The sequence below is a fragment of the Microcaecilia unicolor genome, chromosome 1 (assembly GCF_901765095.1).
Source record: "Microcaecilia unicolor chromosome 1, aMicUni1.1, whole genome shotgun sequence".
Lineage (NCBI taxonomy): Eukaryota > Metazoa > Chordata > Amphibia > Gymnophiona > Siphonopidae > Microcaecilia > Microcaecilia unicolor.
In genome coordinates this window covers 182361137-182386779 of record NC_044031.1, presented here as the reverse complement: position 1 = coordinate 182386779, position 25643 = coordinate 182361137, and the positions used below count along the sequence as shown (strand labels likewise).

Genomic DNA, 25643 nt, shown 5'->3' with positions numbered 1-25643 from the left:
AACAGAATCGTAGACATATGATCTTGATTTCAATTTCAATTAAACGGAATCAACCAATAACTCTGTCTACCTTTATCTCCAAACACCACAGGATCTTCTACCACACAGTCTTTATATTCACCAGAGACCTAACTTTGGGAGCCTACCAGCACTGCAAGCATCACAAAATAAACGAAGATGTCCTAAAGGACGATTAATACTGGTGTTATAAAGAATTATTATTTGTATTATCCCAAAAAAGGTAGTTCTTACATTGTTACAAAGTCCATCAGAGTTCTCTCAGTGATAGGTTTAGTTTATAGAACGTTGCCTGCCTCTTATACCTCTTTCTAACAACTTCTGAAATTACCAACCACAGACAACTGCATTTAGTTGAAACAATCCTAGCGAGCCCTATACTCACAAGAAATAATTTCAAAATGAATACTACAACTTTATCTTTCATCATCTACTCACTCACCCTAATTCACCACATGCTCTCCACCCCCTTACCAGAAACTAACAGCATTCCTACTATCTGCATGCCTCACCGATCATCCAAATACAATATTCATCGCGACAATAACAACCAAAATAATGGAATTATTACCTCGCCTGAACATCATCAAAACAAAAGGAAATAATGATCACAATAAACATCTTCAACACATCAACAGACAACTAAGAAAAATCAACATAATCCCTAAAATATCTGATCCCTTTCAAAAAATTCAAATTGGTTACACAAATGCTAGATCAGCTGTTAATAAGTCAACAATATTAACAGATAGGATCATTGATGATCTGGATTTTGTAATCATTAATGAAACTTGGATCCATTTCCAAAATGACCCAATATTAATAGATCTTTGCCCTCCAGGTTACAAAATAACTCATTGGCCTAGAAATGGAAAGAGAGGTGGCGGTATTGCACCAATAATATAAATCCCACTACATAGTAACAACTATAACAGAATCCATGTCTCCACAACTAGAAATTGCCTCACTTAACATCAATCATCCTACATTATCTGACCATCTAAACATTATTCTGTTTTATAGACCGCCAGGAAACTGGCAAGAATGTCAACAACATCTTATGGACTTCATCTCAAATGCTTGCTTATCTAATTCTAATCTGCTTATACTAGGAGACATAAATTTGCACCTAGAAGACTACAATGCAAAGAACACACAAGAATGCAAAGATTTTTTTCCAGCTTTGGGACTTCAATTGGATAAATTCTCAAACAGCCCATATCAAAGGTCATGCAGTTGATTTAATCTCACACAAATTTACTTCTGATCAAATCTTTACAATTACAGATATAAGTTGGACACAAGTACCCTGGTCAGACCATTTTAAACTAAAAATATCCATGTAATGGAGAATAAAAAATTCGATCCAGAATCAAGAACAAAAAACTTCCACCACAAAAGGACACATTGATCCAGCAATATTTTGGCAACAGTTTTACAGGAATGAATGGTCAACACAAGCAAATTCCAATCAATACCTTTTAAATTGGGACATGAGATGCAATAGCATACTTGATACAATAGCGCCAATACAAACAAGAATGTTGCGAAGAAAAAAACTCACTCCCTTGGTTTAAAGACGACCTGAGAAAACTAAAAACCCAAACAAGAAAACTGGAATGTGTGCATGGATCAAAAAGAAAGATGAACAAACATTTACTACATGGAAACTAATGTTAAGAAAATATAAATATGCAATCAGACAATCTAAAAGGTCATATTATAATTCCAAAATAGGGCAAAACTTTAAAGACCTACACAAGTTATTCCAATTTGTACATAATCGTTTAGACACTACACCAGTTACCTTAACTAATATGGATACCCCATCAGCAGATGATCTAGCTATTCACTTTAATGAGAAAATCATTAAACTAAGATCCACCATGTCAACCAACTCCACCGACTATGTAAAATTCTTTGACTGCTTGGATCCAACAATCAATGAATATCCAGCAGATCGAATATGGAGAAATTTTGATTCATTAACGGAAGATACTGTCACCCAGCTGATCAACAAATTCACCAAATCCCACTGTAAACTGGATGCATGCCCCAGCTACTTAATAAAATCTGCTCCCCAACGTTTCATAGTTAATCTCACCTCCTAACTGAATCACATGCTTCAACTTGGATCCTTTCCCACTGACAAGGGTAATATCCTACTCACACCAATCCCCAAAGACCAAAAGAAAAAACTAAATGATATATCTAATTATCGACCAGTGGCATCCATACCATTGGTAGTCAAGTTGATGGAAAATCTGGAGACTAAACAACTTACCAACTACTTGAGCAACTTCTCAGTATTACACGCATCCCAATCTGGTTTCCGTGCCAGTCACAGCACCAAAACAGTTCTTATAACACTCATGACCAAATTCAAACAAATAATTGCAACCGGTAATAATGTTCTTCTTTTACAATTCGACATGTCCAGCGCGTTTGACATGGTTGACCATGACATCCTATTAAACATTCTAGAGTATTTTGGAATTGGAGGTAATGTACTGAATTGGTTTCATAGTTTCCTAGCGGCAAGAACATACAGGATGATATCTAAATTGATCATATCATCGCCATGGAGACCTATATGTGGTGTGCCTCAAGGATCTCCGCTTTCTCCGATTCTATTTAATTTAATGATGTTACCACTGGCCAGATCGTTATCCAACCTAGACCTAAATCCATATATTTATGCTGATGATGTGACGATATATATTTCGTTCAAAAATGATTTATCAGATATTGCAGACAAAATCAATCTCAACTTCCAGGTTATGAATTCATGGGCGGATGCATTCCATCTGAAGCTTAACGCAGAAAAGACACAATGCCTTATATTATCGCATTATAATAAAATCAACTATACCAATATAAACACATTAAACCACACTGTTCCTGTTGTGGACACCCTGATAACCACGTGAAAAATGTTATAAAGAAAAAGTTCTCTATGTAATGTGGAGACTTAGAAGAGTGAAACCTTTCTTCCCAAGGGAGACATTCCGCAACCTGGTACAATCATTGGTGTTGAGTCATCTGGACTACTGTAATTCTTTATACGCGGGATGCAAGGCTCAAACCATTAAGAGACTCCAGACTGCCCAGAACACCGCAGCCAGACTGATTTTTGAAAAGGCGAAATATGAAAGTGCTGGACCCCTTAGAGAAAAATTGCATTGGCTTCCACTGAAAGATCGAATTGCATTCAAGATATGTACCTTAGCTTTGTAGCGCTATAGAAATGCTAAATAGTAGTAGTAGTTCATAAAATTATTAATGGAAATGCCCCTTCCTACATGTCAGACCTAGTAGATCTACCAGAGAGAAATAACAAAAGATCATCACGCACTTTCTTAAACCTCCATTATCCCAACTGCAGAGGACTTAAATACAAATCAATACATGCGTCTAGCTTCTCATACATCTGCACACAATTATGGAATGAATTGCTGACCACCTTGAAAACAACACATGACCTGATGACCTTCCAGAAGTTACTGAAGACTTGTTCAAAAAGACGTACAAAAAAGATCCCCCATAAGAAACTGACACCTAAACTTCACCAGATACAATTATAATGGAACTTTTCTAATTTGTTTATTCTAATTTACACCCTAATTACTGAATCATTATATCTTGTCCTGATATCATTATGTTATGTTTTATCTATTTATCCACTTCTTATTATACATAATTTTCTTATGCACCTTAACTGCAATAATGCTGAAATTCTTACCCCGTTAATATGATCGCCATGATATTTTTATGCACCTTATCTGTTATCTATATTCTGATTTTCTTATTCCATCAATGTGATTCTTGTTGTATTATATTGTAAGCCACATTGAGCCTGCAAATAGGTGGGAAAATGTGGGATATAAATGCAGCAAATAAATAAATAAGAGAGATGGATGAGGGGAGATATAATTGAGATCTACAAATTCCTGAGTGGTGTAGAACGAGTAGAAGTAAATCTTTTTTTTTTTTTTGGTACTTATTATAAAAGTACAAAGACTAGGGGCCACTCAGGAACTTTACTTGGAAATACTTTTAAAACAAACAGGAGGAATTATTTTTTCACTCAACGAATAGTTAAGCTCTGGAACTCTTTGCCGGAGGATATGGTAACGGCCATTAGCATATCTGGGTTTATAAAAGGTTTGGACAAGTTCCTGGAGGAAAAGTCCACAGTCTGCTATTGAGAAAGACATGGGGAAGCAACTGCTTGCCCTGAGATTTGTAGCATGGAATGTTTCCACGATTTGGGCTTCTGCCAGGTGCTTGTGACCTGGCTTGCCAACTGTTGGATACAGGCTTCTGGTCTAGATGGACCCTTGGTCTGACCCAGTATGGGCTACTCTTATGTTCTTATGTAAAAGCCCTGCAGTTGTCCTCTGAACAGTCACTAGTGTCTAACATAATTTTCAATCCATCCTGCAGTTCTTCGCAGCCAGCAGTGAGGTCCTTGCCTTCCCTGTTTACCAATTATTACAGGATCTGCAGATGTGCATCTTGCAATCAGCTCTCAGGAGAGCAACCTCCTGACGCTTAGTGCAGATCTTCCAAATTTTGGGTCAGGATCGCAAGGGGGGGGGGGGGGGGGTCAGAACTTGGTGGACTCTCCTCAGATGCATCATTATTCTGCACCTCTTGGGGGGGGGGGGGGGTTCACACAGTTTTATTGGTTGCAGTGGTCATGGAATGTAATACAAGGGTACATCTTGCCCCTGGCCATTCTACACAGAATCATGGGTACCTTTACCTTCTTAGTATGGAAGGACCGCTCAGGCCACCTACAAAAGGCAATTCTTCCAGCAACTTTTATCTATTTGCAAAGACAAACTACTGAACACCAGCTACAGAAGTCGTACATGCAGAAACAATGCCCATACGAGAACAAAACAACCCTCACTCTCATGCACTATTGCTACTAAGGGAACTCCAAGCATTTAATGCTATATCCCTGGATAGGAGGCAGTTGCAATCAGTATGGATTTGTGGGTTCTTTCCTTTTGCTTTCTAGGGATACAAACTAAACTTTTCTTGTCAGCCACTGAAACAACCTTCCCAAGGCCCTCTGCTTTCCATACCATCACACAACCCATCCTACAAAGCTGAATGCACTCCTCCAAACCAGAGCAGTGGAAGACGTAACCACCAAACCAAAGATTTTACTCCAATTTCTTTCTTATCCCAGTGAAATCCTTAGGCTGCCTCCCTATACTCGAGGGACCTCAACTGCTTCCTTGGGGAGGGGGAGAGTTCAGGATTAACTCCCTCGCCTCAGTTCTGCTCATTCTGCTAGATGCATAGCTTCCCGGGATCTAAAGGACACATACAACCATATTACCGTATACCCACAGCATTGGAAGTACTTTCAATTCATGTTCATCCATCATCACTTTCAGTAAAGTAGTTCTTCCATTTGGTCTCTTCCATGCCCCAAGTGTTTACCAAGTTCCTTTGCAATAGCAGTGACTTATCTCCAGAAAATGGGACATATTTACCCCTACCTGAATGATTGGCTGATTGCTACATCTGGAGACTGGACCCTATGCAGCATGATCAAACTTCTATTGTTGCTATAATTTCTCATCAATTACAAAACATCCAACTTCATGCCACAGTAGTCCCTGTCTTTCATCAGCCGTACTTCACACCCTCTCTTCTATGGCTTTTCTTGCTTGGGTCAGAGGGGTAGTGTTATCTATTCTCTCCCTGCAACACTACCAGGGTCAGCATGCGTTCACCAGAGCCATCTTACATTGTGGCCACGATCCCCCATGATGGACTCTGGATGCAGTATCTCCAGGGGCACCTTGGACTGCATTGGAAGCAGAGCACCTAGCCTTTCCTGTGGTGGTGTTAGGATTCTAATCTGTCCTTGAAGTGCCTCTTCACTTCTCCTCAACTTGTCCTCACAACAGATGCCTCGACTTCCAGATGGGAGGAATCAAGAAAGCTGTCTCTCTAGGAAACCAGCACATCAGTATACTGGAACACAGCTATTCTATGCACCTTCTCGGCATTTGCCTTGTGGCTAAAATAAGATATTCTCATCCAGACAATCAAGTGGCTGTACACTACCTCAACAATCCAGGGAGGTCTGAAGTTGTACGCACTGTGCCAGAAGCTCCTATACATTTGGCATCTGGTCTAGGCCATTCCTGTCTGTATCCAAGCAATGGTACTTCCTGGGCAACTGGACTCTGTTGCAAGCTGGGCTATCACCAGTTGGTCCTCGACTCAGATTCCTTGATTCCTCTCTTCATTTGCGGGAAAACTGCATCGGACAATGGCAAATGCCTTCTGAACAAACCTTTGCGGTATACGCACAATGCCTTTGCAATACTTGGGCATAAGGGCCTACCTACTTCATGCTTTCCTTCTCTTTCCACTCCTGACCAAAAAAAAAGTGCTCAAGATTCAGCAGAACAGGGCACAGCTCATTCTTATTGCTCCTAAATAGCCCAGACAGCTCTGGTACCTACTCCTCTCCATGAATGCAGATAATCCTGTCCAAAGCTGCTGACTCAACAAGGCTATCTCCTTCACCCTGTCCCTGACTATGTGATGCTAGAGTGGAGCTGTGTAGGCCATCTGATAAGGAAGCCAGCTCACATGCCATCAACCAAATGTTCGTACCAGTTCAAGTGAACCCGCTTCACCCTTTGGGCTCAGGCCAGGGAGTTATGATTCATTCTTTTAACCCCCCCCCCCCCCCCCCCCCCCACACACACTTCTACACCTGACATATCCTGCAGTTCTCCCAGTTAGATGTCAAGACCATGTCTGACCGTCTGCATCTGGCAGCGATTGCAGCTGACCATAACCTGGTAGATAACAAGTCCATCGCCACCCATCTACTTGTCTCCTGCTTCATGTGAGGCTCATGAGTGTTCACCTTCCTATATAGAACTTGCCCTCAACATGATACCTCAAAGTTGTCCTTGCTGTACTCATGTACCCTTTGAGCCCCTTAACATGACTTCAATCAATCACCTCACTTGGAAGATGGCATTTCTAATAGCCGTCACATTAGCCGGGTGTGTCTGTGAACTGCAAGCACTAGTCACCTACCCACCTTACACCCAGTTCTCTCATTTTTGCTTTGCGCCCATCCAAACTTCCTCACAAAAATTGTCTCTGACTTCCATATCAATCAGTCCGTTGTCCTTCCTGCCTTTTTTTTTTTCTGAAACGATACTCCACGATAGCAGAAGACATACTACATGAATTGGACTGCAAATGCACTCTTCTACCCTAGAAAAACGGACTCATTTGTAACATTGCAGCTCTTTGTCACTTTCAACAGCTGGCCTACCTGCTTCCAAGCACATATCTCCAACTTGATATCAGACTGCATCACCTTCTGCTGGCTCTAGACATTCCATTTAAGATTAGTGTTCACCGCCTACAAACTACTGCTGCCTCTGCTGCAAACCTAAAATCCACCTCCTCTATGGATAAAAGGCAGCCCACCTGGTCATCCACCCATACTTTTATTAAGCACTATTGCCTAGACTAATGGTTCCCAAACTGCATACCATACCAAACTCACAGGGGTGTTGTGGCGTATTTCAAGATCTGTCCCTTCTACCGCCCACCGCCAGCTGCTGCTGCTGTTACTGCTTTCCCAGACTAGCAGCAGCAAAACAAAATACAGCCCTTGTGGGGCCGAATTGTAGAAACCTGTGGCTGCCAGTCCCGCCCCCTCTAATATCACTTCTTGTTTCGGGGCAGAGCTGGTAGCCACAGGTTTGTACAGTGCAGCTCTGCAATGGCTGCATTTTGTTTAGCTGTTGCTGCTGCTAGTCTGGGAAAGCAGCAGTGGCTGCAGGGATGTTGGGGGAGGGAGAGGGAGCAGATGCTGGATAGGAGAGAGGAAAGGGATTTAATATACCTTTTGCGTTACAATCAAAGTGGTTTACATATTATATGTACAGGTACTTTTTTTGTCCCTAGTGGGCTTGAACTATTTTTCATAACTGAGGCAATGGAGGGTTAAGAGAAGAGGATAAATGCTGGAAGTTAGTGGGCAGCAGAGAGGTACAGAGTGGGAAGCATGTTGACGACTTCCTTGCTGCTCAGCCAGTATGGAGCTCAGGGCTCGGGCAATGGACTGCTTCAGCTGGCGGGGCTTGGGGATACCTGCTAGCAAAGGTAGGAATCCATGATGCCAACACTACAGGGAACAGGGGGAGGGCACCTATTGGGAAATGTGTGACCTAGGGGCACTGTGAAGAAATTACTTAGACACTAAGAGCTCTGTGAACCACAAAGGCTTGGGAACCACTGGCCTAGACTCTCACTCAGTGAACACTGCATTTGGGCAAGCAATACCTCAGAACCACTTTGCATAGTAACCACACCAGACTTTGAATGCAGCACTGCCTGGATTCCTTGAGTCATAAACAAAATGCAGCCAGGGCAACCCACAGCTAGGGAGTTGCTAACCTGTGTGCTTGCATATGCCCCACTTTTCTGCAGAGAAAGCAGAGGAGTTGATCTGTAAAGGGGTTCTCCGTAGATGGAGGAATGGAACAACACTGTCCTATCCACCTTTCCACCTTCCCTAGTGACGAACTATTCACCACCTCCAACAGCTGTATTACAACTTGATCTCAGCCTGCAGTGGTGGGCTTTTCTGTTGTAGGAACTCCTGTGCCTGCCTGGAACAAGCACAAACTTTCAATTAGTTAAGTAAGAACTTTAGCATGTTGTCTCCATTGATGCAGTCACCGACCAGTGAGGCTGCATTCCTCTGTCCATTACAGATGAGCAATTCTGTTTTTCAGGGCTTTTTTTGAGGGGTACTTGGGGGTACTGAGCACCGGCACTTTTTCCATTGTCTGCTAAAATGGACCCATGGTCCACAAGTTTTAATGAAAGAGCACAGGCCCTACACACCAATTCTGCCTTGTCATAGATTCTGTGACTAGTTGCAGGGGCCTGGCTAATGTGGGATGAGTCTCTCTGATCACCCCACACCTGAAGGGTGGCCTGGCATTTGAGTACCGGCACCTTTTTCACTAGAAAAAACACACTGCTGTTTTCTGTCTTTATCATTTAAACATCAGTACCAAGATACAAGAAAATCAGAAACAAACTGTTAAAATCACAACTTCCAAATTGAACATAACAATTACAACCCCATACTAAGGAATAAGATTCAAGATGATAAATGTATTAAGGAAAAATAAAAAAATCCACCCCTCCCACCCATTACTTCAGCCGTCCTACACTACAACATCTTCCCTTGAACTCAGAAAACCTTCAAGCTGCTTAGGTTCAAAAAATTGAAATTGCTTACAGCAAATACAAGAAAATCCTTAACACAAAGTTAGCCCCCAAAGCTTAAACCCTAGGCCTGATGGCCAGGAAGGCTTTGCACCTTGCCTGTGCTCCTCTTGCCAAATACTATAATTTTTGAACCCATAAACAGCGACTTCCAAGTGTTGAAAAGAAAGTTTTGAAAACAGTATTGCGATCAGACTCCAGAGCAAATGTCACCACCAAAGTAGTCCTTTGAGTAATAACCTCCAGAGAAGATTCCAATAAAGTTAATAATTTCATATTCCCTTCACCTCTAGGCTGAGAAATTGGGCCATTGGAGCTCCTAATGCCTAGAATATACTGAGCCTTGGTGATAGGAGGCAAAGCATTTGGAGGCATTTTCAATATCTCTACCATGTACTTCTTAAACATCTCTATCGCAAGCAAAAATGGAGACCTGAGAAAGTTCAGTAATTGTCTTCTTACCTGATTCTCCAGATATTCCAAACGAAGTTGAGTAAAGTTTTTCTCTTTGATTAAGACTGCCTCCAAACTTTCCATAGCATGCACTTTAGATTTCAGGGAATCCAATTCCTGGGCTAATTGGCCAGTTGCTCGTGCCTGAGCTAATACTATATCAGAAATTATAACTGTGTCCTTAGAATTCTACCAAGTAATATCCAACAAGGAAGAATGCATGCAGCCTATGTCGTTCCACAGTGACTGAAGGATCACTACAGCAGGTTTAATCAGAATCTGACTTCCATCAGGAGGAGCCTGGCTCACAACGAGTTGGTTTACTTACAGTTCCCTCTCCAAGGGTTCTGTAAGCAAAAAGCTGGTTCTCCCTTGAAGTAGGAGCCACACTTGCAACGGGTTGCCCCCCTTGGATGTTGAGCTCTTCCCCATTCTGAGGCATCTTGGTGATTAGCATACCCGATGCATTGCTACTTGCTGGTTGCAGAGGTGCTGTATATCTGGGGCTCAGGGAGACCTCGCTTGAACTGCTGCCTGAAGCGTCCGTGACAGGCAGGGGTGAAGAAGCAGCAGGTGTGGAGCCAACTGGCGTTCAGAAAGACCAGTGTTGCCTGTCTTGTCGGGGTATTAAGGAAGGGGCCGGGGAAGCCCGTAAACCTTTGCTCTCCTCTTACCCATTAACGCTTATATGGTGCCCAAAGAAACCCACGGAACACGGAGGGACAAAGTGCCTGCAGGTACGTCTCTCCTTCACAGTGCCATCTTGGATCACAGTCCAGTCAGCAATTCTGCTTCATCTCTCTATCTTTTGAGGCAGCAAAGAAAGCTCATTATTTTCTGTTTCTGACATTTAGGAAGCCTTTTTGACATACAAATCTTTGTAGAGTTATTTCTCTGACATATCGCCTGTAAGTCTCAGTCTTCATGGTGGTTCAGTCTATCTGATTTTTGTACTAAAGGTGGTCAGGTTGAAAATGACTTCCCTGGTTTCACTGGTTCTCAACTTTCTGCTCTTAATTACTAGCCCACTCCAGTCAAATTAGGTGCTTGCCCAGTCCCATACTCACTCACCCACAACTATGTCCTGTTCTCCCTATGCTATTTCTTGGAGAGGTGAATTGAGGGGAGGGGGAAAGCAATGAACAAAGATCTCTGGGAAATGAGTAGGAAAAATGAATGAGATTCTGGGGGAGAGGGAATTGAGAAAAGTAAATAGGGGCTCATAAATGTTTGCCTGGAGTCCAATACAGTGTTAATCCAGCATGTACAAAATTACAGTGACAAAAACAAAACACTTCTCTAAAACACACATAAATGTAGTTGCAACCTGAGAGTTTCTTTACATGATATTCTGTACTCAATCTGAGTAAATTGTAGATTTTTTTTTTCGTTTGTTTTTATTTAGGTGACCTTCAGAAAGCCATTAGTCTGTTCACAGAAGCCATAAAACTAAATCCTCGGTTAGCCATCCTGTATGCTAAGAGAGCCAGGTATGAGTAAGATAAATTTTCTTAACCTTTTTTTGAATGTTTTTAATGTACGATAGTTAAGATCTGAAGATACCTATCTTATTTTGTAGGTCTTCTGAAGCAAATCTTCTTTTGAAAGCTGTAATGTGGAGAATTCAGATGCTTTCCAATTTTGTTTGCATAATGCAAGATGAAGATAAATGGTTATTGCACTGGCTCTAAGTAGAAAGGACTTCAATAGATTGACATGCTGTTAGTGCTGTATTCTTCTGCTTTAACTTAACATGACTCCTGCCCAGTTGAGCTGCTCCAGTTCCTGTTTGATTTCCTATATTTAGCATCTCGTTTACATGAAATGGTGAAAACATCACTGGTGGGTAATTTGATTTGAATGGAGAACTGGAGAGAGGCTTGTAGTATTTGGTTGTAGTTCTCATTGGCCACAAACCAGTCAGCCTTTAGGTGCTTCAAAGAATATTCATAACTTTTGCATTTCCTTAGCACCCAGATCAGACCAGAACCTGTGGGTTGTCTGACTAGCAGATGGAGGCAGAATAATTTTTATTTTTAGTAGTTCTCATTGGCCACAAACCCCAGGTTAGCCTTTAGGCGCTCCAAAGAATACTTTTCATTTCCTTAGCACCCAGACCAGATCAGACCAGAACCTGTGGGTTGTCAACCAGCAGATGGAGACAGAAGAATTTTGTTTATTTATTTATTTTTTAAGTCCTGTGTGCTTTTGCCCTGTAAGGACACACTATTCAATGTAAGCTCATGTTTCCAGCAGCTGGTGACAGTACACTGTTGGATGGTAAAGCCAGATGAGCTCCTGAACTGGTTCTCACTGATTTCAGTAGAGCTATGTTTATTCCTTAAAAGAAAGCTGGGAGAGAAGACAAATTTAGGAAATACTTGGAGTTCAAGTCCCTTCCCTCTTACTCTCCCTTGACAGTTTTTCTTGGTTGAGGTGCTGGTATAAGTGAAGCACAATTTGGCTGAGTTTTATATTACAAAGCCTAAGGCACGAATTTGTCAAACCCAGTGGGGTTGACTGCACAGGAGCTGAAGAATGAGGATACCAAGTAGAATACCGCTTTTATTTGGATGTTCTGCACTAAACTTAGGTCTGTACCTCAAAAATAAAACATCAAGGTTATCGGCTTTGCTGTTCTGCTTGAAGTTTTGTAATTTCTCATCTCTGCTCTAGCTTTGGTAGCAGACTTTCTCCTGGCTCCTAGCAGTATTACTCTTGGGCTTCCTTTTTCTCAGCAAGGGATGCCTTAGATTTAGTAGTATTATTGCATGTTTTCTCTGGTGGAAAGCGTGAAAACACCAGTCATTTTGCCCTTGTCGCTTTCCATGGCTCTTTGCAGCTAGGCACCCCAGTTAAGACTTCATATTGAGGCTCTAGGTGGAAGGATATTTCATTTGTTGAGAGTTCAGCTGTCAAGTATGCTTATCCCTGGGGGAGCTCAGGTGCTGAGCTGCAACTGTTGCTGGTCATCGGTATCCTCTTTGAGGGCTCTTAAGTTGATGGCTGGGTTCAGCTGCCCTTCCTACAAACAGCTCTTTTAAGTTGCAACTTCTGTGCTGAAAGATGTATCCCCTACAGTTGAACTGGAATCAGAGCAGTGGTTTGTGTAGTCCTGACGGTTCTCGGGTTTTACTCAAACCTGGACAGTTGCCATCAATTTTTGGGCAGTGCAAGCTGCAGCACTAAGCTCAAGTTGGTTCCTTTGCCCGCATGCCTCAGGTAAACTCCAGATGGTGTGGTCAAGAGTTCCTGGTGAGTCGTGATGGGAATGGGGACAGTTCAGTGGTCCTGAATGGGGTAACTGGAGACCAGAATCCTAGGAAGATCTCTTTAAGGTATAAAGTAACGCATGACAGAGATGGCTGTTTCAATTCATGCCTTGCGAGGCAGAGTGCAGGAATATTAGCCAACTATTGTTCATTCTCACATTGCAGCTCTCTTCAGTGTTGTTACCCACTGACCTGCAGGGCTGCAGGTTCAACTCTTGGCTCACCTTCCCAGATGATATTAGCTTGTTTGCTTCTTTTACACTTGCTGAAATCCCTGGAAGCAAGGACTTCATTCTATCTCTTAATCTCCTTGAATAGTGCAGTTTTTTCCTGGTGTTTAGTCCTGCTCCTGTGGAGGTTTTTTTTATCCCTGTAGAGGATGCTATGTGTTCTAAGGAGCTTGTCTTCCTTAATCACGTTAAAGGAAGAAACAGTATGGCATTATGGTTCAGGGAAGTTTAAATTTGGTTCCCTATCACTCCTGTAACTTTGAGAAGACACATAGCTCTTGTTTCAGTAGCATTGCTCCCTAGAAGGGGATATGCTTTTGTTTCTCACATTAATTTGAGAGAGTTGAGATCAAAATGCTTATTTGTTAGTGGTTGTATTAATGGAGGAGTTGGTTGACATCTTCACCACTTTGTGATTACTAGAAAGGCAGCTTTCTCCAGTGGTGGTTTTATCTTTAGATGTGGAGAAGGCCTTTGACAGGGTCTTTTGGCCTTATTTGAGATTCTAAAAAGGATAGGCACGTTGGGGTCTTCTTTGCATCTTATTTAGGCTCTTCATAGACACCTATGGCCCGATTAAAAATAAACAGCTTCTTTTGAGTTGTTTCAGGGCACTCGTCAGGGCTGTGCACTTTCATCTTTATTTTCAATGGAACCTTTAGCCTATTTAGTGAATAAGTCCCCGTTGCTTCCGGGGTTCAGTGTGGGGCTGAGGAATATAGAATCATGTTATTTGCAGATGGCGTTCGCCTTGCTTTTACTAATCCGTATGGACCTTTTTATATTTATATAGTAGAGCTTTCGGTTTCAAAATCTTCAGAAGTCCGTGTTCTTGATATTTAAAATATCTCTAGAGGTGGTCATCTTTTCACAGCAGTTGGTTCCTTTTCACTGGGCCAAGAGGTGTATTCGTTATTTAGGAGTCAATCTGGCTCCTACCTTAGCAGCCTAAATAACAGGAACTATTAACAGATCTTGAGAGATGGAATGGCTTACAGTTGTCATGGGTGGGCCGGATTGCAGCCCTTAAGATGACGTTATTGCTCAAGTTGCTCTACTTATTTATGGTTCTTCCCCTTCCTATCCCAAAATCCTTTTTTCACTCTCTTAATTAAAAAAAATAAAGTCTTTGCTTTCATTTGAAAAAAAATGGCCGCATAGGGTGAGTCGGAGGGTTCTCTTATCAATTTTGGGAGGATGGGAGTTCCCCATTTTGTGCTTTCCTGTACTGCAACTCTTCTTCAAACTATAGAAATATGGCGGCGGGGGGAATCCAAGCCAAGGCTACATATTGAATAACATTTGGTGGGGACTTTGGGAAAAAAAGATTGTGTTGGCATCAAAATCACATAGTAAAATTTTTTTTTAGATATATTAAAAGCAAGAAGCCGGCAAAAGAATCGGTTGGACCGCTAGATGACTGAGGGGTAAAAGGGGCAATCAGAGAAGACAAAGCCATAGTGGAGAGATTAAATAAATTCTTTTTCTTCAGTCTTTACCGAGGAAGATTTGAGAGAGATACCTGTGCCAGAAATGGTATTCAAAGCTGACAAGTCAGAGAAACTGAATGAAATCTCTATAAACCTGGAGGATGTAATGGCACAATTTAACAAACTGAAGAGTAGCAAATCTTTTGAACTGGATGGTATTCATCCCAGAGTACTGATAGAATTGAAAGATGAACTTGCGGAACTGTTGTTAGTAATATGTAATTTATCTTTAAAATTGAGTGTGGTACCGGAAGATTGGAGGGTGGCCAATGTAACACTGTTTTTTTTTTTGTTTTGTTTTGTTTTGTTTTTTAAAGAAAAGGGTTCCAGAGGAGATCTGGGAAATTATAGACAGTGAGCCTGACGTCTGTGCCAGGCAAAATGGTAGAAACCATTAAAGAGCAAAATTACAGAGCATATTCAAAAGCATGGATTAATGAGACAAAGCCAACATGGATTTAGTGAAGGGAAATCTTGCCTCACCAATCCATTACATTTCTTTGAAGGAGTGAACAAATGTGGATAAAGGTGAGCCGGTCGATATTTTGTATCTGGATTTTCAAAAGGCGTTTGACAAATACCTCATGAAAGACTCCAGAGGAAATTGGAGAGTCATGGGATAGGAGGCAGTGTCCTACTGTGGATTAAAAACTGGTTAAAAGATAGAAAATATCTTGAACCTTGCAAGGGAAATATTTCGCAACCTGATACAATTGATGGTGCTAAGCCACGCTGACTATTGCAATGGAATCTATGCGGGATGCAAAGAACAAATCATAAGGAAACTTCAGACCGCTCAAAACACGGCGGCAAGACTCATCTTCGGAAAAACACGATTTGAAAGTGCAACACCCCTAAGCACCGGGATATATGATAGACCTGATCGACCTACCAACCAGAAACACAACCGCATCAGCTTGTAAATACCTAAATCTCAACTTTCCAAGCTGCAGAGGACTAAAATACAAAACTACTCACGCATCCAGCTTTTCCTATATCAGCACACAACTGTGGAACGCTCTACCAGAAGCCGTGAAAATGACGTACGATCACCTCCAATTTAGGAAAAGACTAAAAACTCACCTGTTTCAAAAGGCATACCCTTCCGACCTAAGATAAACACATGAACTTTGCAGCATCACAACACTACAATTCGTAATGATCACCAAACAACCCCATCTGCTCTTAACTTTCATCATGTGGTCCCACCACATGAAACTTACGTGGTTCCCGCCACAAGAACCTTTTCCTACCACAACTTGTATCTGTAACTGTTTACTCCGGAGTATACTAACACCTCTCTGGCACCATGTAAGCCACATTGAGCCTGCAAATAGGTGGGAAAATGTGGGGTACAAATGAAACAAATAAAACAGAGAGTAGAGTTAAATGGTCAGTATTCTCAATGGAGACGAGTGTAGGTAGTGGGGTTCCACAGGGGTCTGTGCTGGGACCGCTGCGTTTTAACATCTAATATAATAATTCGCACCTCCAACGTTCTGAAGCTGACTCCATGGCAGTGTGGCAGTGAAGCCGTGTAGTGTTCGTAGAGTTCGTAATCGCCCCGCCCTCGAGGGAACTCTGTATAGTTGCCAGGGAAAGAAACAGAACGTCAGAAGGAGAAGGGACCAACCACAGGCATCGCACTCGCTCTCAGTGCCCTGCCCTCGGGGGGAAGGGAAGGCTGCATATAAAATTCACCCACCGGAAGTTCGTTCCCTCCCTCCGAGTTCCAGGGTCGTCGTCCGTCTCCCCTCCCTTCCTCCCTCCCTCCCAGTTCCAGGGTTGTCGTCCCCCCCCTCCCTCCCTTCCAGTTCCAGGCCCCCTCCCTCTGAATTTTAAAAGTCATCCTGACTTACCTCGTGCGGTAAAAAGTGTGCAGGCTTGGCACTTCAGTTTTCCCTTCTCTGTCTCTCAGCTCTGTTCCCGCCCTTGCAGAAACAGGAAATGAGGGCGGGACCGGAGCTGAGAGACAGAGAAGGGGAACGCTTTTTACCGCTGCTGCCGGCTGCCGTAACCCCGACGAGGTAAGTCAGGATGACTTTTAAAATTCGGAGGGAGGGGGCCTGGAACTGGAAGGGAGGGAGAGAGGGACGATGACCCTGGAACTGGGAAGAAGGGACGGGGGACCCTGGAACTGGGAGGGAGAGAGGGAGGGGGACCCCTGGAATTGGGAGAGAGGGAGGGGGGAACGCTGGAACTTCCCTTAAAAACATTAATGGCAGAAGATGAGAAACGTTTTTACTAGTAAGTACATAAAGTACATAAGTATTGCCATACTGGGAGAGACCAAAGGTCCATCAAGCCCACTGTTTCCAACAGTGGCCAATCCAGGTCACAAATACCTGGCAAGATCCCAAAAACATACAAAACATTTTATGCTGCTTATCCCAGAAATAAGCAGTGGATTTTCCCCAAGAGTGGAATTGCTTGTTTACTCTTTCCAAAAATACTAGGACCAGGGGGCACGAAATGAAGCTACAAAGTAGTAAATTTAAAACGAATCAGAGAAATTATTTCTTCACTCAATGTGTAATTAAACTCTGGAATTAGTTGCCAGAGAATGTAGTAAAAAAATTTAGTGGGCTTTAAAAAAAAGTTTATATGGCTTCCTAAAGGAAAAATCCAGAGACCATTATTAAAATGGACTTGGGAAGGGGAGTGAGGGAGGCAATGGGAGGGGGGGTTGGGCGGGGGGGATCATCAATAAAAGTTTGGCACTGCATCATTGTTCTGATCAGGCATTGTAAGATTTATGCGTTTTGTAACTATGCAGTTATTGTGCTGTTCTATAGTTTGCGATGTCAATGGCCTAGTGGTTAGGGTGGTGGACTTTGGTCCTGGGGAACTGTGGAACTGAGTTTGATTCCCACTTCAGGCACAGGCAGCTCCTTGTGACTCTGGGCAAGTCACTTAACCCTCCATTGCCCCATGTAAGCCGCATTGAGCCTGCCATGAGTGGGAAAGCGCGGGGTACAAATGTAACAAAAAAATAAAACAGTTGAAACAGAAAATGGACTTGGGAAGAATCCACTGCTTATTTCTGGGATAAACTGCATAAAATCTATTTTATTGTTTTGGGATCTTGCCAGGTACTTGTGACCTGGATTGGCCACTGTTGGAAACAGGATGCGGGGCTTGATTGACCTTCGGTCTGTCCCAGTATGGCAGTACTTATTGGATACTCCACTTTGAGTTCTTCCTTGGCTTCCTTTGCCCTTCTTACACAGGCTACCAACCACTACAGGTAGCTTGATATGCACTCCCTTGGAGGCTTGGATTAGATGTCAAGCTCAGCTGTTTCCAGATCGAAAGTACCATCTACATACACCTATTTTATATGCCTATTGGTTTGCACCAGGAGGATTTGACAATGCGTATCGATGTTGGGCTGCATCGTCACTTAATACGTTGGGACACTTGTGGGATGAGGGAGAATTTATTTCTTTTTCGGATCAACAAGATGAATGTGGTTTACTTGATAGGGATGTTTTTCAATATACCCAAATGAGTGATTTCATTTCCTGTAGAGCCAAAAGTGAGCTGAACATTGCAGAAATGGAACTGAAGTGTCTCAAATTAAATTTTATTATTGTTGTAGATTAGTCAGCCCTGCAAAGAACCTGGCTTTCTACTTTTGGGAGTCTGGCTGAAGAAGAAAAACATTTCAGAGGGCTCTGTATTTCATGTCAAGCACAGGAGGAGGCCTCATTCTAGGGGTAGATAAAGGGTGCTCCAGTATGTTTACAGTTTCTTTTCATTTTAGTCCAGTTAGACTGACTTAGAAGTAACTGGCTGCTTGGGGGTAGTCGGCCTTTGGGGTGTATGGGAGAAGAGTACTTAGCATGATTACTTGTACTAATACCAGTTCCTAGGGAGAAGAAGGGTCCAGATCATTGGAGTTCAGTGGAGAACAGCATGACATCACAGGTTTAAGGTGATCCTAATTCATGGATTTTCAGTCTGTCCTCAACGACAGTTGCCAGCACCTATGTTTTTTTTCATTCACTCTGTCTTCATCAAAGCAGGTGTGAATATAGAGAAAGACCATATCCATTACTTTCCATAAGCAGGTAGTATGGTTTCCTTGTTGCAGTCTGCCCTTCACATGGGGCATACAGTTAGTTATAGTTTCTATACCGCTAACACCAAAAGTTCGAAGTGGTTTACGATAAGATTACAAAATAAAAACAACCGCTTGATGAAGAATGAAAGGCAAATATCCAAAACTCAACCTGAATTAACAAAAAAATTCTTGGAAAGAAGTGTTTTTAACATCCTCCTAAAATGTATTCAAACTTAATTATACAACAAGGGGCATATGCATGCCCAAACTTGGGGGGGCTTGGTAAAAACTTCATTGGCTGCCAGTACAATACAGGGCTAAATTTAAAACTGTCTGATCTTCAAGGCCCTGAAAGGAAATGGCCCCGAGTATCTGAAGAATAGGATGATCCTCCACACACCGCCAAGGACACTAAAGTCCTCCCAAGGACTTTCAATAACTACACCCTCTCCAAAAGACATTACACAACGTGATACCCGCAAGTGAGCCTTCTCCGGAGTAGCCCCCACACTCTAGAATGCATTGCCTGAAAGGCTCCGCTTAACACAAGACTATCTGTACTTCAGGAAGCAGGTGAAAGCTTGGCTCTTCAACCAAGCCTTTAATGGAAGAAGTAACTAACTAGTTAGTCTCACTCACACACACACACACACAAGGATTGACTCAGGCTGCACATACTGCATCGGGACATGTTTATCCATTCCTAGCCTAACAGATAATATTTAACCATCTCTCTGACCTCATGTGCAACTTCCTTCAAATCAGTCACCTTTCTTTCAAATTCTTCCTACATTCTTACTCATCTATATGTTACAACTTTGCCTTACCCTTCACTACCAATTATAATGTTCTATTACGTATTGTGTTGTCATTGCAAGTAGTATACCATGCCATATTTTGTATTGTTACTTGAATATTTTTTACTGCTGTGATTGCCTATTTCTCATGTTTGATCTGTTCTTACTGTACACCGCCTTGAGTGAATTCCTTCAAACAGGCGGTAAATAAATCCTAATAAATAAAATAAATAAGGGAAATAGTTAAGGTGAGAATGATAAAACAAACATGGGTACTAAACAAGTGAATAGGGATTAGGAATTAGAAGCCTGTAGCCTAGGTTTGAAGACTGCCAGAGATGGAGCTTGACATACTGACTCGGGAAGTCTATTCCAGGCGTATGGTGCAGCAAGATAAAAGTAATGGAGTCTGGAGTTGGTAGTGGAGGAGAAGGGTACAGATAAGAGAGATTTACCCAATGAACGGATTTCCTGGAGGGGGGGGGAGTGTAGGGAGAGATAAGAGTGGAGAGGTACTGAGGAGCTGCAGAGTGAGTGCACTTGTAAGTCAATAAGAGGAGTTTGGACTGTGTGCAAAAACAGGGAGCCAATGAAGTGAATTGAGGAGAGGGCTAATGTGAATATAGTGAGATTGGCGGAATAAAAGCTGTGCAGCAGAATCTCTTATCTGCTAACTTCCAACCTAGGGTATGCAAGTATACATTAAAAAGTGTTTGAGAAAGAGGCGACCCCTGTGGATCCCCACAGGAGTTTGTCCAACCATCAGATAAAACTCCATTCTGCTTCATTCTGTAGATCTGGTGGACAAAAATCCCCTGAACCAGTCCAAAACTTTATCGGTGATAGATATTATCATCAAGATATTTCACTGTGAGTTAGATATTATCGGTGCTGATAATATTTAACTCACAGTGAAATATCTTGATCCACCATATCAAATACAGAGGATAGATCAAACTGCAGAATAAGAGCTTTATAATTTTTACATAAGAGACCTAGCTTTGTCAATGATTGACACTAGTACCGATTCTGTACTGTTCCAGGATCTGAAACCTGATTGTGAATAATTCAGAACATTATGCTTTACGAAATAATCATTCAGTTGTACATATACCAGTCCCTCCAATAATTTTGAAAGAGAAATAGATGCCACTGGTCTATATAATTTGAACACAACTTAGATTCTTTACAAATCTTTCAGGATTGGTGTAATTAATATTCTCCGAGGACAAGCAGGCTGATATTCTCACATGTGGGTGACGTCATGTCGGCCCCGGAGGATTTTCAGTAAAAAATCTACAGAAGTCTCTTCTGGAGCGTTCCACCGCGCGTGGCGCTCGAACTGCGCAAGCGTGCACATAGTTTCACGCCCGTCGTGCGGTCACGCTCAGTTTCTTCTTTTCTGTGTCTGAGGAGACACGGAGTTTCTTTTTAGCGCTTTGCGTTTCCTGGCCTCCAGAGTTGAAGTTTCTTCTCTCTTTGTGAGATTCTTTATTTGTTCCTCTTTACGAGGGCTTCGTAAAAAAAAAAAAAAAAAAAGCTAGCAGATTGCATTTCCTTCACTTATGCCCAAGCTGGGCTGACTTTAGAGGGCCATGTCACGGCTCGTAATGTTAGAGCCATGGCTGCATTAGTGGCTCATCTGAGGTCAGCCACTATTGAAGAGATCTGCAAGGCTGCGACATGGTCATCAGTCCACACATTCACATCTCACTACTGCTTTCAACAGGACAGTCAACGCAACAGTCGGTTTGGGCAGTCGGTGCTGCAGAATCTGTTTGGGGTTTAGAATCCAACTCCAACCCTCCTAGGCCCATTTTTATTCTGTTCCAGGCTGCACTCTGTTAGCTGTTTTCTTGTTTCAGGTCAATCTCTGTTATGTCCTCGCCGTTGCGAGGTCCAATTGACCAATGGTTATTGTTTTGAGTGAGCCTGGGGGCTAGGGATACCCCACACATGAGAATATCAGCCTGCTTGTCCTTGGAGAAAGCGAAGTTTCTTACCTGAAGCAGGTATTCTCTGAGGACAGCAGGCTGGATATTCTCACAAACCCTCCCACCTCCCCTTTGGAGTTGTTTTTCTGTTTAACTATTGGATCCAACTGAGGAGCGTGACCGCGCGACGGTCGGGAAACTGCATGCGCAGTTAGAGCGCCACGCGCAGTGGAACACTCCAGAAGAGACTTCTGTAGATTTTTTACTGAAAATCCTCTGGGGCCAACGCGACGTCACCCACATGTGAGAATATCCAGCCTGCTGTCCTCGGAGAATACCTGCTTCAGTTAAGAAACTTCGCTTTCTCTCCCAGCTCCACTGGAAATTGCCCAATGGAAAGAATATACTGAACCTACTTAAACAACAAAATATTCTGAAATGGGACAAGCCATCAAATAGGAGGGCATAGATCTAAAATACAATAAGATTTTAAAAACTGAGAAATTGGAATGGCAGGTTAAGTATGTTGAAGTCTCAAGTCATAAAAGCTGCTTTTACTTGTTAAGATCATGTTTTCAGGCCTGGAAGATTAGGGGATACAACTGTTCTATTGAACCTGCCTTTTCAGGATTCAGGGAAAGTAATTTAAAACAAACAAAAAAAACCCTCTGTTTGCTGGTGACTTGGAAAATCAAGGTGGTGGACATGCTGCAGTCAGGTTCATCATGTTTGCTGGGACTTTGGCCATGGGAGCAGGCAACCAAGTGGTCTCTAGGTATGTGATAGCTTTGTTTTTCTTCTGTTGTCAGAGTAGCTAGAGTAATCGGAAGTGTTGCCCTGCTGCTGGATAATGACAGTTCAAAGGATCAGTTGGCGCATTAGCCTGACTTGAGGGCAGAGAGGTAGCTGAGCAACACCTGGAAATAGGAGTGTCACTTGCCACACTTCATTCTTGGCACTTTAGCATGTTAGCTTCTGTTTGTGGCCTGGCTTGGGAGAAAGCAGGTGCTGTTCATCCAGGCTATACTCCCACCAGTATCAAAGGTGAGGTTACCCAGTTTTCACAGTGGATAGGTGAAGTTTCACCTGATCCACTGGACATTTTTGTTTTACCTTTAACTGGGCCAGTGATCATATATATGTGGTTATGCCTGGTAACTTTCTAGGAGCAGAGACACAGCATGGATTTCTGAGGGAGGCTGCCATCTTCTGTTTTTTTTGCTGGTAAGATTTGTTTTGTATCATTTCTTTTTGGTTATGTAATGCTGCCATCTTCAGGCTTTAGTGATACCATTTATTTAAGAGACTGAACGTTTGTTCAGTACTTCATGGTTACTATTGTGGTAGTCTTCATCTGCCATACTACGTAGGTGTCCAATTTTTGCTTCTTTCCTACTATAGTTTTATTTTTTTTATTATTTTGCGTCATTGCTCATAGTAATTTAAATTTTGTGTAGTCTATTTAATATACATATGTCATGGTGTTTATATCATATTGTTTCATACATTTTGATGTAAGATAATTAAGTCATCATATGCATCTTACCTATAAATGTAAGTGAGGTTTTGGAGCATAATTATTTTTACTTACTTTTTAGCCCCTGATGCAGTCCTTGTGTGGGTGAAACATGGCCTGTGTCGGGCACTTTGGGTACTGTTTGTTTGCATGTTTTAAATAAATTTTATTTTACTATCCATTTGATCTGCTCAGTTTTCATTACCATTCCTTCCTTTCTCCTAAAGGTAGTCTCATTGTTTTGCATTAATCAGACTTTCTTTTGGTGTTTCACTACCCTCTGAAACTGGACATGAGAAGAGCAAAGAGGACTGAAGAGTTTATGCGATCTGATTGGGTGGTCTGTAGGAGAGGCAGCCCAGGAGGTTACAGTTAGAAACAGCAGTGGAGATCTAGGCCCAAGATCTAAGCAACAGTTGCGATATGGATTAAGGAGGCCAAAGTGCTTATATGTTCAGGAGAGCCTGGTTTCTCCAGTCCTGAAGTCATACTGCATACTTTACCAAGCAATAAAGAGGAGGATCCACAAAGAACCAAACAGCAAAAAATAAACCTAACATGGCCTTGTTTGAGAGTCTTCATCAGAGGTACAACTAAAATTTTGGGGGAAAAAACAACCAAAATATTGTAAACAAAACATAAAAATAAGAACATTCCTATCTCTGTTAAATCTTAATGTTAAACTTATAGCGAAGATATTAGCTGAGCGTTGTTTTGCTCTAAAAGTACAGCCTGCTTACTCAATCACTACAGACTGCTCAAAAAGTAAATTACTGCAGATTCTTTTGGATTCGTATTGGGTAAATGAGACTTTTGTTACAGATTCACTTCAAACGAAGAGTGTATAAGTCATTATTGTCTAAGATACACAATGATTAAGCCATATAACTGAAGAGGAACAATAATAAAGAAGTGTGTGTGTGTCTAGCTAGAGCATTTTTATGGAATGTTACTGATTGGGGTGGTTGGGCTGTGCCTAATTTGATTATGATATTATGGGGCAGCACAAGTATGCCAATTGTTGAATTGGGAAATTGGGGAGGGTGAAGCTGGGGTTGTGCTGGAACAGGATCACATCCCTCATTTTTCTTTTAAGCAGCTTTTGTGGAGCTCAGGGCCGGATGGTTCTTGCTCTAGATTCATACATAAACCCTTTATTAAGCATTTGTTCATGGTCTGGGTATGTGTCTGGGGTAAATTTGGGGCCCTAAAGCAGTTTCTACATTATCTTCTCTTTGGCACGAGCCCTCTTTTATTGCGGGACAGGAGGGAGGGACCTTCTTGTGTAGGAAAGGAACAGGTTGGTATGCTTCAGACAATTTTTAGAGATCTAGGAGGCTTAGAACTGGTTGGACATCTTTACTAGGTATGACCTGGTTCTTAAGAATCCATTGAACCAGGCTGCAACTGCCCCATTGATTCCCATGTTGTCAAGTAGTGTCGTTACTGTTGTGTGGTCTACCATATCAAAGGCACTCAACATGTCAAATTGTAGTAGTAGGATTCTCTGGCCTTGGCTCATCGATCTTCTGAATTTTGTTATCAGCGTAGTTAAATAATCCATTAGTTGTTGAGCTACTAAGCCCTCCATTGTTTTGGTGAGTAGTGGCATTGAACCAACTGGTCTCTAATTTGATATATATATATATATATATATATATATATATATATATATATATATATTTCTCCGAGGACAAGCAGGCTGCTTGTTCTCACTGATGGGTGACGTCCACGGCAGCCCCTCCAATCGGAAACTTCTCTAGCAAAGTCCTTTGCTAGTCCTCGCGCGCGCATGCGCGGCCGTCTTCCCGCCCGAAACCGGCTCGAGCCGGCCAGTCTTCTTTTGTCCGCACTCGGTACGGTCGTGTTTTCGCCGTGTCGAGCCCCGGAAAGTCGACCTCGCGCGTCCAAATTTATTTTGACGTGTTTTTTCTTCGGAAAAGTCTTTCAAGTGTCGGGAAGTGCTCCGGAACCCCCCCCCCCCCCCCGGGTTTCGTGTTAATCCTCCCCGTACTTCCAGCTTTTTGCCCCGATAAGTTTTCTTTCGTCGTCGGGGTAGGCCTCTTTTCGGCCTCGGTCGAGATTTTCTCCCTTACAAATTTTTTGGTGCTCTTTTTCCGTCATTTCGGACTTTGATTTCGCCGGCGCGATTTTTCCGCCCATGACATCGAAGCCTTCCAGCGGCTTCAAGAAGTGCACCCAGTGCGCCCGGGTTATCTCGCTCACTGATCGACACTCGTCGTGTCTTCAGTGTCTGGGGGCCGAGCACCGCCCTCAGAACTGCAGTCTGTGTTCCCTGCTTCAAAGGCGGACTCAGGTAGCGAGACTAGCCCAGTGGAACGTGTTGTTCTCGGGCTCTTCGTCGGCATCGGCACCGGGATCTTCGAGTGCATCGACGTCGTCAGCGTCCAGACCATCTTCCTCGGCCGCCCCTGCATCGAGTGCATCGAGGCATCGGGCCTCTGCATCGGCGCCGAGACATCGGATAGCTGCATCGACGTCGGTGGTACCGGGACCTCGTCTGCTGATGTCGTCGGACGGTAGTGCATCGTCAGGAGTGC

General features: G+C 42.6%; 1 protein-coding gene across 1 annotated transcript in view; it reads left to right on the top strand.

Annotated features, from left to right (window-relative positions):
• Positions 1 to 25643, top strand: part of ST13 (ST13 Hsp70 interacting protein) — a 201386-nt gene that overhangs the window by 68948 nt on the left and 106795 nt on the right. Inside the window, exon 6 of the mRNA XM_030203001.1 lies at positions 11183 to 11267. Coding sequence (XP_030058861.1) covers positions 11183 to 11267 — 85 coding nt within the window. The remainder of the gene's footprint in view (positions 1 to 11182; positions 11268 to 25643) is intronic.